At 37.0% G+C, this 20,406-nt stretch overlaps 1 protein-coding gene across 13 annotated transcripts in view; it reads left to right on the top strand.

Moving 5' to 3' along the window:
* LOC113684397 (voltage-gated inwardly rectifying potassium channel KCNH6) overlaps positions 1 to 20,406 on the top strand; it is a 34,301-nt gene that overhangs the window by 2,914 nt on the left and 10,981 nt on the right. For 2 of the 13 annotated variants that reach the window (XM_089191908.1, XM_089191906.1), the window contains exon 2: positions 88 to 177. In XM_089191908.1, the coding sequence (XP_089048034.1) occupies positions 115 to 177 (63 nt within the window). In that variant the 5' untranslated portion in view covers positions 88 to 114. The other 11 variants (XM_089191911.1, XM_089191910.1, XM_089191904.1 and 8 more) reach the window with 11 other exon arrangements.

Genomic DNA, 20,406 nt, shown 5'->3' with positions numbered 1-20,406 from the left:
TTGAGGCGTAAAGTAACTCGGAAAACTTGTCCTAAACTAACGAAGTTTGCCGATATCTGATAGCTGTCGTTATTTTTTAATACTCAGGGCACTCGTGGATTCGTGTTAGACAGCATGTCACAGAAAAAAGAAGCTTTGGCCGAGTTGTTTAACTGCACGTGGAGACCAGATTTGAAGGTAATGATGATATATTTAGAGTTGAATAATGCAGCTGTGTCCCGTCAAAATCGTAACATGTACACAGAGCACTGCTTTGGTGTTTGGACAGACAATTTTACGCGTAAACAGATCTTGAATGAAAACTTAACAGTCACGCAGGTTGCAAGTCGATCGTAAAATGTAATTTTAAAACTAGCAAACCGTTAATAGTATTCACGTACAGACTACAAACATGTTACTTGTCACAATACTGGCACTCTTTTCTATCAAGTGTTTAGTGTTATTTATGTGATGGAATGCGAAGTTAAAATTCCGCGCTCGTCAGCGCTGCCAACTTGTTGACTGACCTTTCGCGGCTGGTTTGAAATCGTTAAGACTTGAGTCACTAGTTTCTGCGGTGAAAACAAACGTTACGGTGCTTAACGTACTGCTTTAAAGAAGTGATTCGATTTAAGATGGTCTTATTCTCTCATAACACACAGGTAAGCCTTGGAACGCGCTTTTACCGTGTAAAACTAAACCTTGTGCTAATAAGCGCTTTTGTAGTACTGTTTATTTTGGTAAATACTTGTCGCTTCTGATGTCTGTTCTACTTCTCATCTGAGTTTGTATCCTGGCGCTCGTTACTAAATAACACGGCAAATAATTATTCACGCTTCGATGATTTGTTTTCAATTGGATTTTACACATTCGTTTTAAGAACGAACTTTCGCTTCTAAGGGAACTTTCCCTTGACAAGTAGCGTCATAGATTGGCGATCAATTGCCTCGGGAGTTCGAAATATGTTGTTTTTCCTTAGTTTCTGTTTACAAGTATCATCCGATAACCCTCCATGCATAATCGTTAGCGATTGAATTTCTCGTCATCAAAATAACCTAAACAATTTTCAGCTCGATGTTCATTTGCAACCGCGGCCGTCGTTCGCTCTTTGGGAAGAAAGATTGCGAGACCAATGCAGTCACAATTTATCAGAAGTTTGAAAGCTCAAATCCAAGTGAACAGCAAATTGGAACAAATGTGTTCCTGCTTAAACAGGAAATCAATCGTTTATTCTTTTCAAATTGTACTTGCACTTTGTCAGTCTTAAAGTTATGATCTTCTTATCTCTGCAAACCAATGAACCAGTTTGGATTTTGAAACACTGATGATGTCTGCTGTTTCCTTTTATGGAATCTTCGCGATCGTGAATTTTACTGTTTGTACCACATACATGAATGAATAGCGTATTGGGTTAGAAAACTTGAGGTAAAAGGTTTTTGATGTATGTGTGATATAAGAAATCATGTGGCGTGTGAGCGCTACACGACAAGTGAAAAACGAAGTCTTAATTACTTTGCGTGACTCTTCACCTTTTATCTTGTAAGATCTTCGTAATGCGGTGCGGTTAATTTAAGAAAATTACTTATCGGTTGCTGAAGTGAAATGCAATTTCATCATGAGAAGAATATCATAGATGAGCGTCTCCCAAATACATTGTCTTATAAAAATTAGAGAAGAAAATTGAAGGTACAGAGATTTTTTTGGGAGGAGTGCCGGGTGTCGGGGGAAAGGTTTGATAGTCATCTACGATAGCGGGATATGTAAAAGAGAAAGACATTTGTAAGCCGAGCCGGAAGGAAAGTTATTGGATACTGTTTTATAACAGAGAGACAATCAGAAACGGGGTCATCTATTTGATAAGGTCACTTTTGAAACGAGACATGTCGATTTCCTTGGTAGGGTCCTATGTGTATTTAAAAGTGAGGCTGACAAGAAAGACATAAACGGGTGTAATTTATAAGATAGGAAATGTTTATTTTTTAGAGAGAAATTTGATCATTCCTGGCAGATAAATGACGATTTCCAGTGGGAGTCTCCTTTTAAAAGACTTCAGAAAAGAGCCGGTCATTTTGATTAAGTCCAAAGAGTCTTACCCTCAAACTGGAGGGTGCATTATCGATGTTAATTTTAGAGGGAAAGGGTTATTTCAAGGCGATTTCATTATTGAGGAACGCTTATTAGGAAGACATTTATTGCAGTGGCACATTATCAGACATACTTTTTTGTAAATCAATTTGCGTCATGTTTTTCCTTTTAATCCACATAGTCGATAGCCTACAGTAGCAATTTATGAAACCTGATTTATTCCGTAGAAGTATTTTAAGCACCCTATGGTGTTCACAAGCACTACCTATATCTCTCTCTCTCCAAGGAAATAATGATTTTCACTTTGTCTTGATGGTTCTTTATTGAAAAACTACCGTGTATTGTTTAAGTCTCTGTAGGAGACTAAGGAGGCTCTCACGCAATATGAAATGTTTCGTTTTTCTCCCAGATCCTCGCTTTTGAATTGAACTTCATTTAAGAGTCATCTCATCTCAAACTGAAATTTAGGTTTTAAATCTAAAAGTTCAATTGAATTAATTATTTTGAAGAGTACACTTTTGTGGTTAACTTTGCACTTTTTACTCAGTTACAGTTTATCACCTTGGGAGGTGAGGGGGGGGGATTTACCTGATTCCCCCCCCCCTTCCTTCAAAGGATCTGTAACATTCTTGTGATTTCCCGCTCATTGACAATTGATTTTCTATAGTACTCGCTTTTTACCCTATTGGCAACGACTGATAGCTGATTTCAACCTCCGTCCCCACTAAAAATCATATAACCCCTACCCAAAAATCCTGCCTCCCACAGGCGGTGAAAAACGAATAGTCTCCTAGCTCTTTCGATAACTGTATCATTTTGTCTACGGGTCATCACAGAAGTCCTTTAAAAAATTGTTGTTCCAATGCTTATTTCAAAGAATCAACATTATTTGTAAACTTGCTTATAATTGGTGTAGGTTTTTCTATGTTTGTTTCAAGATTATGAAGGAGAGGAATTTTATAGGCGTTCTTTTTGCATGTACCATTCTAGATGGGCAAAAGAAGAGGAGATTTTTTTATTGCTCCTTTTGTTGATCCTCGAAATTCTCTCTAGGAACGCTCTCAGTAGTTTCGTAGCGAGTCTTGTGTGTTTCATGCAGGAGAGAGTGATTTTTGACTCTGTTAAAGGACCTAAGTCTTCAACGAGTACGATGTCCTACTGATAAAATTTGCGTAGACCATTGTCATTTCGGCATGTGATAGCCTTCTCTGTGCCATGGCGACTGTTTGTAAAAACAGCTAATTGGCGAACAGAATTTACCAAAATTTCAACAGCTTATGTCTTCAGTTAGGGCTTACAAATAAACCAAAGATGCCAACCTCTGCTAAAATTTCTGTGAAGCAAATTGCTCTACAGATAGTGGAATTTAGCTTCTTAGGGTGTATATCTGAACAGTTGGATCAAGTACATGAACCTGTTTATGGCTCATATTGCCTGGGCTTATCCCAGATTCGTTTGCACGAAGCGACTAGGAATGTTGCTACTTCTCCAGGTTCCAAGATGGTATACGGGCCATTGAAGGTAACGCGGTCCTAGCAATTCATACATTTCCAAACAGTTTGGTGGTAGTTCATTTTGCATTATGTTACCGGGTAGAGAGGGACATTTCGAAAGTAGTGCATCTTACCCTAAAACAGAACCCATGACACCCTGTGAAGGCCTGATAACACATCTATTAATCTACGAGTCTGTCGTAATAACCATTTCGTCAGCGTCTCCTTCAAATTTTCAAAGTATTGCTTAAGAACTTTCGGTCAAAGCCCATACTGGCAGTCGTGATTAAACGAAAAGTCTTGATTGACTTTAAGTGCACGAAAAGTAATAAAATTGTGAAATATGTAAGACAAAAGAAATATGGACAATGCAGAACACGTTTTTATTGAAACGAAGACACGAAAATAATAAAGATAATCCAAGTTTATTAAAAAGTGGCAGCGTACTCTAAGGGTGTGACATGAAGGCATCATTGAATAATATTCATATATTGTTCCTGTATCACATCGTCAGTATATTAGTAAGTCAATATATCATTTGTAAATAACGAATTAGCATACTTTAAAAGTTCTGCTTGTCATTTGTGAAGTTTATCGCTCCGAAATTTCATTTGATATCGTTTCTATCTCTTTGGATGATTAACTAATTGTGCAGCAAATGAGGTGTTATTGAATCCTATCATGCTCGCTTTTTGTTTAAGGATTGTGTGAGAATAATTGTGGGATTGCATTTAAGGGTTAGCTTGCTCTTTTGTGTCGAGGAATGCGTATTACTTTGCATGTGGTTTGACATCCACAACGACCTTTCGTCCGTTTGGTGGTATGTGCGCCATTTCCGTGGAAGCTGATACGAAGCTGTTTTAAGTTCGTGTTATTTCCTCAGTCTGCCTTTCACTCTTGTGACTTCAAATAACAACTCTTATCTCAGATGAAGCTGTGATTGAATGTGAAAGGCCGATTTGCTTTTGTGCGAATTTACTCACACTTCAAACCTGGTTTATCTCTTAATTGTCAAGAAGAAACAAGACTAGGATTAATGTCAGTGACTTAAATATGAAAAGCCTCAAGATGAAACTGGAACAGATCGATGAATACAAGGTGAGTCAGTGGTCGAGTTAAAGTCGCATTGCAGGAAGAATTGGGAAGTCGCTGTTTGTTGAAAAATTTGGTGATAATAGTTATTGTATTTGCTGACCACTTAAAGGGAGTTTTTACCCTATCGTTTGGTCGCGAAATTTGGAGATCTCGTATTAGATGATTGTAAACTGGGAAATTAGGCCAACTACGACTGTTCTCTCTCGAGCTTGACGAAGTGAGCGAGTGGTTTGTTCATATGGTTATCATCGGTGGCCATACTGTTTAACTCTAAGTGCTTGTTATGTGCAGTGGATCAATCGCCTATCAGTATTAGGTAAGAGTCAACTTCTACCGATATTTTCGAGTTTATAAGAGACTTTTTTTTAATGTTTGCGCCGTTTAAAACCAATGGTATACATGGGCGGTAATCGTTGTTTGGTTTTAGTTGGTTGAATGACATTTAAGCGAAAGAGAATCTGACAGCAGACAGTATAAATTTCTTGACCTCCCATCCATGACAAAATTTTTATCCAAAGATATCAAAAGTGAACTACAACCTTGAAAAATCGCGTTTTCCTCAACAGAATACATTTTTCCTTGAGTGTGTGATCGAATGGTCAGCACTATATCCAAAGATGAAATCAGAATACTCTTTAATGTGGACAATCTGTCTGTATCAGACTCGACAGCGAAGCAATTATTCGATTTGGCAGTCGTGCATGGACAAAAGGTGAAGCGGAAGTTGAATTATCTTAAAATAAGCCTGGTCATAGTAAGAGTGTCACAGAGATCACATGACTATTTCACTGATGTCAGCGGTTTTGGCGAGCTTCGTTTCCGTCGAATATTGTACCTCGCTTCGCTGTCATTTTCAATATCGATGTTGCGAACAGCTGTCGAAAATATTAACTTTCTAAGTATTCGAAAGCTTAGCAGTTGTTTTACGTTTGATTGATGAACTATAGAAAACGGGCTTTATATGGGATCTTTAAAAACCTTAGATCATTGAACTTTACCATCTAATCTTCCAGGCTTGGGATTTGAGTGTTGTCATGTAAGCTCATAGAGAATGACTCAATGTCATCTTTTGTGAGAAAAGCAAAGGGATGTTGCATTTAGCCTTTTTTCTTTTGGATTAAATTAATTCAATTTTGCGCTTTATAATCAAATTTATCATAAGTAGTCAACGCGAAAGTAGCTTGACGCCGAAGGCCAAAGATTTGCCAGATGGGTTTGTGAACCTGGTTGAAGGTCTAGTTCAGTCTTAAGATATCAATAGTACACGTTTCCTAAGGCTTTGATAATTGCTGATTTGTTGTAAAGGGTGGTTTGCTGTGTTATTATTTTGTGGAATTGTTTTAATTCATATTGGGATCTTCGATATTGTTCAGTTTTCATCTTTGATCGAAGTCTACGTGTAGCTGTAGCTCTCAATTATCAGCACATTGGATATTTATTCTTGCGAAAACGTAGGCCTTATTTTTATATCGCGTAATTTGGAGTTGAAAATAATGGGATTGTCAAGGATTTTCCTTTTACCACATGTTACTAAAAACGCTTGCTACTTCCTCCTATGTTGACATAAGCAAAACACAACATAACTTATACGGAAATAATTCTATTACTTAAACCTCTTGGAACAATTTATAGCTCAGATTGTTTTAAAGGATTTTGTTTGTAGCAAAACGCGATACCAAGTTGTTTACGTGTCACGAACGAGCTAGAACGCCTATCAAACTCAGGTGAAAGGGCAGCCCTTTAAGAAATGTGCTTCGCTTCCGAAAAAATTTCTTTCCTCGATTAATGGATGTTTTTTCATTTAGTGCTGGGGTAAGCTTTGTTGATGATACAGTTGATAGAGCCTCACTTTTCAGAGAATATTGGTGTGGGACACCGCTTGTTGCTCCCTCTGTTATAGTTTATGAGGATTGGGAATTACTTTTGATAACAAATCTGTTGGCAACCAAAGACACCTTAATTTGGTGGAAGTATAACACACAACGATAAAATCTTGGTACTTTTGGGCATTCGACCACCTTAAGCTGTAGCCTGACTGATCTGAACCATTAAGTTTAGATAGTAGCCCAAATAAAACGTGTCGTGTATTCAAGTATCTTTATCTTTTAAGGTGCTAATTTATGTGTCACACCGCTGCGATTTCACATTGTTAATGGTGAAATCCAGTTATGCTTCTATCCTTGCCTATTCACTCCAGATGTGAGCTAATGGACGTGTGTTACTTGCCATTGGCGAGAGGAGCCTCATTATGGCTTTGTCTCAATTATTAATGATTTAAATCGCTTTCCAACTACGAGAAGAAGAGGGGAATATTCAATATCATGAAACACTGGTCATTAGTGTTGACGTGTGAATATTGATTCTCCGTGTTTCCTTATGGCTTCACGCGTTCTTCATCAAAGAGAATGTCAGTTAGAATATTCAAGCGGACGTTAACGGAAAATGTACTTCAGGTCAGTGTTGTGTTTCGTCTGTTTACTTGTAACTGAGATATTTTACGTTTGTTACTTTTTGTCTGTGAACAATTTCCTTGGAAGCTACAAACATCTGAATTACCCAGCTTCCTAAGTACCGAATGTACAATTATGAATAGAGCACGCCAAAATAATCTCCCGTGAACACTGAGAAAGCACTTAGGTCAAAGCTTATTAACAACAAATCTCCTTTTATATCAGCAACTTAGATATATTCGCTTTAACTCAATTGAATATTTCTTTATTTTTGGAGACCTTGTCGAAGATGTTGAGCCGCTGCAGCTCAGTTTACGATCCACCTTCAATGATATTTTTTATTTTTAGCGAATCTACACCGGATATGCTGGCAGAATCAAATTACCTAATTTAACTTTGTGACTAGAAAAATTGTTGAATTATTTTAATTTCAATACCAAACGAATGACCAAGGTGAATTCGATCAATATCACTTGTTCTGATAGAGTAAAATTGGTTATACGCTGGGTAAACAATCAGTGTTTTAAAGCCTGAAAAAAAGAAAACATACAAAAGAGTCAAGAAGTGAATTTTGGTTACGCAATCTCAGTCTGTATATAAATCGAAACTTTAGTATGGAAATCCAGTTTAAGTAGATTCGCGTCGTACTGTGTCGATTTGCAGGCTATTGTAACAACGAAGAACTGTTACTGACCAAACCTCAAATCTATTAATGATAAATCGTTAATGATAACTGTGAAGGACTGACGTCACTGTTGTGCACTTTGAATAATTTGTATAGGTAAGCAAATTATTTCGGGTACAACTTTCAGTAAATGAAGACCAAACATATTTTTTTAAACGAGCATCAAAATTGCATGATCCCATAGGGCGAGTGTGAATTTAAGTCTTTGAAAATATTGATAAGTTCACGAGAGGAATCGCGTGATCACCTATTGATACTGCACATGAAAAATAATTGATAAAGATTTTCACAATGCCCCGATGCCTTGACAGAGTGCGGGAATCCCTCACCCAGAAAAAATTAATCAAACCTTGCATAGTATATTGTTCGTTCAAAACAACCATGTTCAATCAAAACTGCAAATTTCTAAATCTTTTTTTTTTTTTTTTTTTCATTTTTTTAAGCTGCGAAGAAGTTCAAAGTGCTACCAAACAGTGTTGTCACTTTATTTGCTTTGATTGTGAATGAACTTTCTTAGGCATTTTGTTGCCTGAAAACTGCATCTCTTCTAGCCAATCAAATTAGGGGATTTGTAGATGTATCATTTTTTTTTGGGGGGGGGGGGGGCAAAATGTTCGAGTTCGTCTTGTGAAATTCGTACCATTGTTTCTAAATTTATTTACGATTCTACTTTTTTATGATGTCAGTCCCATGACGATAGCACTGCATGCAGTTCTCCCTTCACTTTCGTATCACAATATCCCTTTAACTCAACAATTAACAGTGGATTTTATTGCAGAGCTTTATTGATCCCATTCGTTTCGAAAATGAAACTGTTTATAGTGAAGGATCGCAATTGCTGTAATTAATTTTTTAAAGCGTTTTTTTTTTTTTTTTTTTTTTTTTTACTAAGAGACAGGTAACTGAACTTATCACCAACCAATCCACTTTAATGTTCGCTCTCAGTTGAAACGTGTACTGATATGATATCCTGCAACAATTGTCAATAGGTCATGAATAATGAGACTCAGCGGTGTTTTCTTCAACATTTTTGCATGGATGTAGGTCAGGACGAGCTTAACTGCAATATACTTTCCAACGTAAACCCACCGTTATCATCATCATCATCATCATCTTCATCTTCATCAACTTGAGACTATACCAAGGATTTACCACTGTCAACATGTACATCGCCAGAAAGGTAGCCGCTCATTTTGCGACCTTCATTGTATTTGATTCAAAAGTTATTCTAAAGTTATCATTTCTTAGAAACGAGTTCCAAGAGACGCAGAAAGAACAAGCATGAACCATTCTAATATATGCTATTTACGAGTTGAATCGAGGTGTGGTTAAAGAAAGTAACAAATCGATTTATCGGATAAATGATATTGGCTTGGTGAAGCTCCCTGCAACACAAGTGAAAAAACCGAAAAGCTACTTTCAGTGGCTGAACTGTGTTTACCGTTTGTATTAATCTAAATAAGCAAAAGAACTTTTGTTGTTGAATTCTTGTTAACGAGTCACTTTCCACCGCTATTGTCCAACAACAATTTTATGTAATCAGTCATTTTTCTTGGGCTCGTGCTCTTATGCGTCGAAATTCGTTTGTTTTTATTCTTCACACCCACTGGTATAAATATTATCAGTTGGCGAATGTCTCTCGGCAACAACAGTAAGTAGTCTTCGTCAAATGGTGCCATTTACAATTAAGCACCGTGCTTTCAAACACGTTCATGTACAGTATGTTTAGTTAATCGGCGGAAAACATGGTTTTTGGTTGTGTATGGAGACAGCGTTAACTGTTTGCAACATGTACGGTGACTTTATCATGATTTATCCGTTTTCAAGTTAACTCTTTAATTTATTCTAAGCTCTAAAGCGCCAAACGTTGTTTCTCGCCCTCATGCCAAGTCACCTCTGCTTAAAAGTCTCGTTTCTGCGTTGGAGCCATTTTATATAGAAGGAGTAAAATGTAATAAGGTGGCCCTCCTTATAGAAGGATCAGTACGTAAATTCGGAAAAAGCAGTATGAAAGAAAATTGTGATGAAGCATCCAGGTCTCGTCCCTGTTGGAGCTAGAGGGCTCCCGATATAGGAGCTTGGAACTGGGCGAAGAAGCCGAGACACCTGAGCTTCCATATCATTATTACAAAACAATCTTTCTCGGTGTTCTTTGTTGTTAATTAGCAATTGCATATTGTTTATAAAACTCATAAATTAGGAATTTTTAGGAATTACTACGAAATTAATTTGTTGTTTCTTGTTTATATTCCGCCTCGTGTACGGCTCGTTTAGCTACAAAGGAAACTTAAGAAACCGTTTATTTAAGTTTCGGCTGTGAACCGACAAGTGTCATACGGCGTTTAAACAATGAACTGTGATCTGTTTTGCTTTCCCTCTGGGGTCGTTTTGTTCTCGTAACCCTGACATCTTAAAATCGTTGAATGGGAGTGGAGGAGAAAGTTGACAGGTAGAAATGATATATAGTCACTAAAATTGAAGTTCAGTTCTGTGTGCTATTTTTGCATTCGGTATGTTGTTACCATCTTCTCTCAGTGTTTGTTAATCACAATTAACGGACTTCTTCTTTGTATGCTTTGCAATGTTTTTTGGGGTATGAGCAAAGCGTAAAGATGTGCTCGAGGAAAAATTGTTTCTCTGTAATATCGTTGTCTTGGTACTAGTATGACAGGTACGTTTTACAGAGGATATCAATTCGTAAGCCGCCCGGTTTGCTCATCAATCGCTTATCAAGAGTTTTAGCAGTGCAGCCTGCTTGTTTATTCGTGGGCCAACTGGCGTGAATTTTGTGGTTAATTCTTTCGAATTTTCCTTTCCTTATGCACACCCGCGGTGAACGAAAGTTAAAATGTAAATTAGACATTTCATTACTGCTATTTCCTCGGCTTATTGAGTTTTGTTTCTAAAACTGGTAACTTGCTGCCCCAAAGAAAAAGATGTCATAGTCGTCAGCTACCAGATTTACTGTTAAACAAATCACTGTCGTAAAACTCTTAGCGTGGAACACGATGTCGTCTGAATCACTGTTAGTCTACGATACGGATGAAGGCGGAGTTCTTCAGTTGCCACTTCGGGTAGGTTTGTGACCATATTTATCACAAAATTCTTATACTTTGTTATCTCTTGGCTTTTGTATCTCATTGCTGTCAATTGGATAAGGTTTGATATCAGACGCGTTATCAGTATCTTGATCAACAGAAAAATGCATGTCAAAATGAATTCTAATGCGCAAATGATAATGAGGAATTATTTGCATCCAGTCACTAACAACATTTCTGTTTGCCGGTAATTCTGACTAACGTTTGCCTTACGTAACGGGGGAGCTCTTCCACCCTCCAGTTCCTTTTCCTTTTTGTCTTTTTTTTGTTCGCGACCTGCACCATCTTTCAGTGGTAAAGGAACGTTGTAAGACGAAGCGAAAAAGAGACATCGTGTCCACTATTCAAGTTTTTATGTGAATTTTTAACGTAGAAGAATAAAGACGACAGGAAAACAAAGAAAAAAACGGTTCTTTAGCGTCATGAACAAAGATGTAATGATAACGTGAACAGTTTCTGTAACCGTTCCAAGAATGTTTTCATATTGATACGAGCACCTACAATAGTTGGCACGAGTGTCACGCTTGCACGCCTAAAGTTCAGAGGGCCTATTTCTTTACTAACCGGGTACTTCATGTCCTCAGAGTAACATGAAAGGTGAAATTTTTTGAAAGCTCAGTCAACATTCAGTTTAAGCGCTTTCATTGGTAATCAAAATTAAGTCGTGATAGTTACAATCGAGAAAAACCTATGCACAAATTGACTTCTATTGCGTTATAGGATGACCTATTACAACGCTGACTTCAATTTAATACCCAAGAAGTAAAATGTTGTGACATCAGTCTTATCGCTCCGTGACTAAGCGCGAAAGGACAAGGGAAAACTGCTAACCCGTACGGCTTGACATTTGGCCATACTTCGTCACTTCCTCAAGGTTTTTATGACCCTGCTAAACAACAATTTCCGGCTTCCAGTGAAATTAAACTAATTTTGTTCGTGTGCGCAATAAAAAGAATTCCCTCGCCGGTATAGAGTTTTTAAAAGCTTGTTTAAATGTAAATATGCCGACGAGAAGTTTGACTAAACCATATAACGTTGATCATAAGCAATCACCTTCTTCTCTCTGCCCACGCGTTTCACAGCTTTTTTTCGACTTTCTGAGTCGATATTCGTTCAAGAAACACAAATATCAGTTAGTAAAGAATCTTGGGATGAGAGTGATTTTCGGAAAAGTCTTTACTTTCTCCTTGTTTTGAAGGATTTACTTTAATAACTTGAGACACATTTGTTTTCAAGAACTCCTGCAAAGTGCATTTTAGCAAGTTACTTCCTAGCAACGTCTCCCGCGATGTTTTTTATCTTTAACAGCTTGTGTCGGATCGTTACAGGGCGAATAATGCACTGGAGAAACAAAATGCTTTTAATTGTGCGAAAATTTCCCCTCTTTTTTGTTTTTCCCCTTCCCGTATCCGTTTCTAAACGATCAGAATTGTCAGACATTGAGGTTGGGTGCGGAGTTTATCATTACACAGCAAGATGTCCAAACGACACCTTTAGTTATACCAGACCAAAGGATCGACTTGTTTTGATATCAAGGTGATATTTGATGTGTTTCATCAGCCTCAGAAATACCATATGAAGTGTTTTTTTAGTGTCGTTTCTTGTTAAAAAAGAAGTACCAGTATTACAACAACAAAACATAACAACAGCAACGGAAAAAACAACAGCGATTAAAAAAGCAAAATAAACAAAATCATAGCTCAAAGAAGCTCCAGTGTTTTCACCTCGCGAAGTGTATGGGGAGCCATTTGTGCCAATGTTATCAGTCGCAAGCGTTAAAACTCAATCGTTAGTGCTAAAATATCAATCACTAGCGTTAAAACTCAATCGTTAGTGCCAGCAACAAATCGTAATTGTAAATCAATTTAGTGTCCGTTTTAAAATGGTCAATCGTTAGTGCTGAAACTCAATCGGTTGTTTTTTTGCATCAAACGCCATCGTAAGACTCCAATGAAAAGCGCTAATTATAAATCGCTGGTGTTCTGAGGCAGATCGATAGCGCCAAATACCAAGCATAGGCTTTTAGTGGCAAACGATGGTGTAAAACCTTTACGGTTCGTATTATTTTTAAAATACTGCAAGCGTAAAGATGTCAATCGCCAGTGTTGTCACCGATCGTTTGTGATAAGTAAAAAGCGCAACTGCAAAACATCAATCGTTGGTGCTTGTATCGATTTGTTATTGATTCTTACTCGAACTAGTCTCCCGCTTGTCTTGCAAAGATGAATCAAATCTTGGTTTCTTTCTTGCAATCTGATAAGGGACATTGAAGCTCAAAAACATATTTTGAATAGTATTTTTTTAATAAATCCTTGCTAAAAAGTTATTGTAATTCTAAAAACTAATTACAAATTCTGATTAGATGATTTTCTCCACAAAGAACTTATTAAAAACCCAAAAATGATTTGCGATCTAAGATTCATTGTGAAAGCCAGAGATATGTTTGAAATCGCGAAAAATGTGGACAAGTATCCCTGGGATTAATTATTAATCGCTTCAAAATGGGGCAGTGAGCAGAAATATCGCACCTGAATGTTAATTGCACGTTCTCTTTCCCCAAAGGACGTTATTATCTTCTTATGAACAGGATGCATAAATATTTTCAAGAGCGTAATATGGAATTTACGTTCCCCATTCTTTCTTTCTTTCGAATGAGGAATAAATCCTATTAATTTCAAAAATAATATGACGAAAATTAAGCCTGGTTTGTCTGTCATGTAATGATCAAAGGATTAATGACTGAATAAAAAAAGAAAACAAGCACTTTTTTCCAAATCATTCAAAAATGTTTCGGGTATTGTGGACCGAGGACGTACAATAGAGAGTCAGTAAGAGATTTAGTTTAGGAGATATGAAACAAAAATTACATGAAATACTCGTGCGCTTCGCGATTAAGGTAACTTCCCACCTTCAGAGGCCGAAAAATCGATTTTTATTTTATTTGAAAAAACTGAATTCAAACATTCAACCTAACGTTTCCATAAAAAAAATATCTGGAATCTTTAAAAGCACACGGGTTATTTAGAAAAACGTATTTTCAACTAAAAGTTAATATATCAGGAAGGTGTCATAATCTCGGACCTGGTCGAATCCCCTGGGGCTCGATTTTCATGTCATTTTCATCCATCGCGCACTTTACAAAATTTACACGTGGAAGCTCTTTGTTTATGGAAAAATCTGTGCTCGTGGAATAATCAAAAGTGGAAGAAAGTCCTTGGGAAAAAAAAGAAAAAAAAAACATGCCCAAAGAAGAAAAAAAGGGTACCACTCCGTCAAATAAAGAACAAAATTCCTTTGTGAAAGCGACTGGTACCAGGGGAGCTTCACGCTGGCGTTCAGATTTCGAACAATGAAGTCGCCGTCTAACCAAAATTTGCCATACTTGATGTTAAAAATAAGGTTTCCTTTTCTTTATGCAAGTACCAGCCTTGTACAAAGTACAAAGCTGTATGTTGATTCGTCGTCTTGCTCCTCAGCTCGTTTTACGATTTTTCCCTTTTTGCCGCGGGTTTTTTCTTTGCCTTTGGTAACTTTGCTCATCATTGTGTCGTCCTCCTCAACGCTCCACGGAGCGATTGAGATTAAAAAAAAACGTGTCTGCAAGGGGTTTCTTTTCTCGGGCAATCTTGATCCATCGTCATTGACGTTAGGAGGTCCCGTTGTCCTATTGGTTTGCGGTTTCAGGAGGTGAGATAATCTCCTGGCGTGGCGCGAGTTGTTTGCGAACCTTTATGAGCTAAAATCTCGCGTTTGATTTTGGGATAAATACAGCCACTTTGAGTGAATTTATAAGGTATATAGATTAGACCGATTTTCGTCAAATTTCGCCAAAACATCCTAGGAACAATGACAAACGAAAGTGTGTCGAGAAATTTTGATATTTGAAACATTTGTCCCGTGGCGTCCATTTACGCAACGTGACTCGTATATTTTTAGCTACTCCAACTTTAGTTGCCGATATCTACACAACCAATCAGAATACCGAAAAAGCCCGACACATTTTTGTTGATTGATGTCTTGTGAATGAGATTGTGCAGCCATTTTGCTCGCAGCCTGCGATACCCGATAAATTCAATGGAAGAAGCCTCGATCGTTTTACGCCTTACCAGCTCCTGACAATTCCTTAAAAGAGAAGTCGCTAAGTTATATTTTTATCGTAATCGGTATGTATTAAGCTTTCTTCTGATATATAGTTTGCCAGAATTTTAGTGAAACTAGCGCGCGTACGAATTTTTCCCAAAGGACACCCGCGAAGGGAAGTAACCTTAACTAGTGCTTGAAATATTTTGACGGATTTTCAAATTTCACCCGCCTTCTGCTCGTATTCTTGCGAAAACGTAAAAACAGCAGCCTTCCATTAAAAAAAAAAGAAATGCCCCCGCTTTCATGCGATATTTTAACGCTTGTTATTGTGATCATATTCAACCCTAAATTATCATCATTATCATAACTGTTTTGGTATATACCACACGGATAGCAAAAAATTAGTGTAGTTTTCTCGTTATACCGGAAAATGGTCGGAAGTTACATTCTTAACGCGGAATTGTGTCTCTTCGGCTTCTCTGAGGTGAATAGTACTTGCTATTCACCTCAGAACTTGCCAATCAGCGCGCGCGAAAACTAATGTTCACTTGTATGGTATATAGAGGATATCACATGATGGCGATAAGATGCGACTTTTATGTTCGAGTGGCAAGAACAAAAACGTCCACAGGTCTTAAATGAAAAGTATACAGATAGATAAGAGCCATTTTGTTCCCACGGCAAAATTTATTCCGTTAATTTAAGTACATATGATCAAAATAAATATGGCTGATTTAAGCGATCTGCATAAATTCTAGACGTCTGTCACAATGGATCTCTTGTGGGTCGGGTCGTGCAACTGTCTACTTACCACAATATTTTCAGCTGTTCTTGTATTTTTCCCATTTGCCTCGAAAAGCGCACAGTTTGGTCGATGGTAACTACTTTCCACAATCTACAGTCTACAACTAATGAAATCTTGGCCGAGCTTCTTTTAGATTAGGCCCGCTGTATTTGCAACAATTGTCGTTGGCAAAGTGTTTCCTTGATACTAAGTGATTTGTGTTCATTGGCATATACGCAGTTTCAGTAATTTTCCCGTGATGCTTTGTCGTATATTGTTTTTAATATAAATCTTACTGCTTCTTTAACATTATTTAATTATGCTACTTTTAGAGTGTGGTCAGCTTTTCAGCAAAAAATCCATCAATTTAGATAGGCTAATCGACCGCACAAATTTCCCCTGCAATGCGTTTCTAGGTTTTACTTTGTTTTGTTTTAAGTTTACGAAAAGTTCAACATTTGAATCAATCGCATCCAAACAGGAAGTCCGCTTCAAGTTCTCAAAATGAGGCAAGGACATTTGCTTCGAATTATTGGGACTCTCCAGTACTCCCATCTTAATTATATGTGTGGTTTCGTTTATTTGAATAATTCCCAACGTATTAAAGGTTTTTCCTTTTTCAAAGTTTTCTTAAGTGCTGTGGAAAGGAAAAATCCAGTGATAATATTTTGTGTACCCTTGTGGGAGCGAATGAATATTCTACCATGCGTTTTTTTTTTTGTTTTGCAACAAGTTCACATTACGTTTTCAAACGAATGCTTCCCTTAAACCGTTGTGTTGTTGTAATAACATGGTTGTCGTCAATATTTACCAAGGCTAAAATAGTATCGTTGAACGTGTAGGAGAATCGAATAAGTTCTTTTGATCATTTGATATGCAAATTTGTGAACTCTTATAAAGACATGCCTCTAGCATTTTGTTATCGACACCTGTTCGTCCGGAGACATGAATACTTCTATGATAGATCTGGGACTATTAAAAAATAAAATAATACAATTGTTTTGGATTCAGCTTTTGGGCAAGATCGCTTTTGCATCGTCATGTCCACTGAGAGATATCAGTTTCGTCAAGGAATACTCTATTCACAATCAAAGCTTTTTTATACGTGCATATAATGTGAATATCTTGACCAGCAGAGGAGAAAGGGGAAATAAGTGAAAGGTATAATGTAAATCAATTTTTTAATCATGCTTATAATATTGATTCAGTGGAAAACAGAAAAGGGTGTCAATGATTTCCGCTTACCGTCGATTAAATCATTTTATTTTGGTCCAGTACCAAAGCAAAATGTTTTTTCCTCCCTGAAACGCAAAATACACGTTGGAAATACGCGCGACAAGATATTTCAACGTAATAAATTTGTTAGTGCACTAAATATGCATAATGGAAGCGTGTGTAAGAAGTGTAATAAGTTTCATTTTACATCATTACCACGTCTGTAATTTCAGTAGAACCTTTTATTATACACTGGTCAAATGCTATTCATGTATTAGCCCTAGAATGCCAAGATATCTCATGAATCTGCCATCGGTCATGATCAGATTCCGTGTTACCTTAGGTATCAGTTATTTAGAGATGCAGCTTAAAATTAGATGTTTGACGCCGTCTCGTAAACGTGTAGCAACCGCCCTCTTAGTGCGTTGTATAGCACTAATGTCTTCAGGTTAGCCAAGTAATTTTGTATGTACTATTTTCAAGAGGGGAAGTAACTGTATGACGATCACTTCATGCCAAGAATACGAAGAGCGCATTTTTGAGTCTTGTTGATTATTCATTTCATCACTTCAGCACCTCAGTTGAACATATCACGTTTTATTTATCAAAGATTTTTTTAAACATCTTGTGCCCATTAAAGCAGACTATGACAGCGGAATTATTTTTTCTTCATCATACTCGCAAGATGAACGTTGGTTTCAATTTTAAACTCTGTAAAAATATTTTAATCACCCTTCTAAAATTTAATAACTTCATGAGACCAGCTGTTTGTCGAGAGTGTTATGATTGAGTGCGGTTTCATCGCGTTTGTTTTCAAAATTCATCTTCGTTGGGAGTAATGTTTGTCAGCCTTTCGTCCTGAAGACTGGTGCATGTTATTGCAAGAACATTTTTGTGGTTCTAAGTATGGATTTAAAGTTGAGGAGGTGTTTTAGCCTGTACCAAAATTACGATGTTTGTGGAGTAAGAATGACGCTAGATAAGCGCTTAACACTTTTCTCAGAAAAGTTTTTGGAATTAAAAGACGTCTGTCAAAGTAGATGTGACTAAACCGCACAAAAGATTAAGTGGCTCGACCATAAGATTAAAACTCTTAGTGGCTGTGGCGTTTCTTTTTTTAATTTTTTTTTCTTTCTAGGCTTTTTTAGCTCACGTTTTTGGTTGGTTTAATGTGATATCAATATCAAGACAGCACAATAAAAAAGTCGATCGTTGTTAAGGCTTTCAATACTCTGCCCTGATTATAATTTTGAACTTCTCTGCGATGTTCGATTTCCGCTTTTCCGCCGGGTGTTTCTTGCTGTTATTGGCTGCGAGAATAAACCCCTAATTTGATCTTTCCACGCTTTTGTTGTAGGGCACTTAATAAAAAGGAAGCTTTGCGGGGACTGTTTTGATTGGTAGACCCGATTTGCCTAAATATTGTTATTCGTATCCATATGTATTGCGAAAGCTAATAACAGAAAAGAAACCTGTCAAAGGATGAACATAATTGTATTCAATGGCCTTCAGTTCTTCCCTAAGCTTGATAGGGCCTTCTCATTTCTTGCAATAGCCATGATACGTATCTGTTCAAAGATTTTACAGACAATTTATCTCAAATGCGAAAAAAGTTGTAATAATTAAAAACAAAGACCTTTTTGTGAGAAGTTTGTTTTATTTTATTGTGCAAAATTTAGTTAGTTATCATTTCAATCAATTATTTTTTAAGTTTACATTTAGTCAAGATTCAAAATCCGAAGTAATTGGGTAATCTATCTCCTCCATATTTCATAATTGGACGTGCTTAGTTTGTCGTCTGACCTTGCCTTAGATTCACTCTAAAGAACTTGTTTTGGATATGACACTCAAGGGTAAATTGTTTGATTGGAAACATCAAGTTGGTTGATGTTCAATTTCAAGATTCCTTTTGAAAGTCTTTGGATTGTTCATTGTTCTGACAACAAATGCTCGATCCTCCAAGGCTAGTTGGCCAGCATGCCCACTAATGCCTATCAATTAGCTAATATAGAAGCATGTCGTGCTGTATGGTTTATAGTTAGTTGAGCAGAGTTAAAAAAAAAGAGTCGATCAGAGTGAAAGAGAGAGAGAGAGAGAGAGACGGTCGATGAGAATTACGCATAATAAGCAAGAGTGAATCAGAGTCGGTGTTTTGCTTTGAATTCTTATTGGCTACTGATGATATCAACCTTTGTTCTCATTGGTCCTTGTTATAACTGTGGTTTTGGTAATTCGAAGCTCAATTTGAAACCTCACCGCTGTGACGCAGTAATCAGTCTAGGACCGTTTGGAAATGTGTGCAATTTCCATGACGCCAAGGACGTACTGCGGTTAATGAGTTTTTTCTTTTAGTTTCAGTCTAACCAAAAGTTGATAAACCTCATTTAAATTTCGTTCGCTTTTAAGCGTCTTCAGTATGTAATAGCTGAGGTGGGTCAAATGCGTAGTGTCGAATAATCAATTGACAATAGCCAGACAATCAGTTGCGCGAGTAATTGCATTGTATTCAATTTTATCTGTTGATTCTTTCAAACTTCAAGTTATGCGGCTAATATTTAAAAATTAGGGCATGAATTTTACAACTACATCCTCAGAATGGTTATCAAGAAAATTAGACGCCATTCCTGACTAATCAACATTAATATCTGTGATCACGAAAGAGAAGAAATTTATACGAAACTGAATACTTCCTTTGTCCATTTTTTACTCTGGACTAAAACAGTTCTTCTGTGATAAGTATGCACTGCGGTTAGAATTGCACGGCGGCTCCACCCAGCCTCGTAATTAGGTTACATTAGGCTTTGGCATTGACCTTGTCTTCATTAAATTTGAAACAAAAATTATTAATTTTCTTGTAAAGAAAACTATGCCAATTCGTTCATGATAACATGCCAGAGTCCAGAACTGAGCTTCTACCGAGGAGGAAGCTCTCTCTCCGGGGAATTTGCGTCACACTCGAGGAAAGGGGCTCTGTCTGGAAAAAATACATTGAAGTTTATGAGATTTATAACGTAAACTTTAGAAATTTTCTTAGCCTTTTTGTCTCCATTGGGAAACATTTCCTGTCTATCAAAACCGCAATTAGTAAGTTTCTTGTGGAGGGTGACCTCAATGCTTAGAAATTGGCAAAAACACGCACGAAAAGCAATGCTTCCTATCAATAAAGAGAGATACCGTACTTGAATTTTATGAAACTTTCAAAACTTGACGGTTAAACCTTTATAAGTAGACTTCAAAAAGAGTAGAATGTGAGAAAGGGAACGACAAATACGAAACTGTCGTGATAGTTTTTTTATCTTATCAAAATACATTTGAAGAAATCTTTTGTGTTGGTAATCTTCTATTTCGACCACTAAGTATGTGTGTTTGTAGTATTCATAAAGCAGATATCTGTGAGTCATCTCATCTCACTGTGTGGATACTTAAAAAGTTTTTACAT

Source organism: Pocillopora damicornis, chromosome 13, assembly GCF_964200805.1.
Source record: "Pocillopora damicornis chromosome 13, jaPocDami1.2, whole genome shotgun sequence".
NCBI classification, from domain to species: domain Eukaryota; kingdom Metazoa; phylum Cnidaria; class Anthozoa; order Scleractinia; family Pocilloporidae; genus Pocillopora; species Pocillopora damicornis.
The sequence above is the reverse complement of the archived record's forward strand: the minus strand, read 5'-3'. Positions and strand labels throughout refer to the sequence as shown.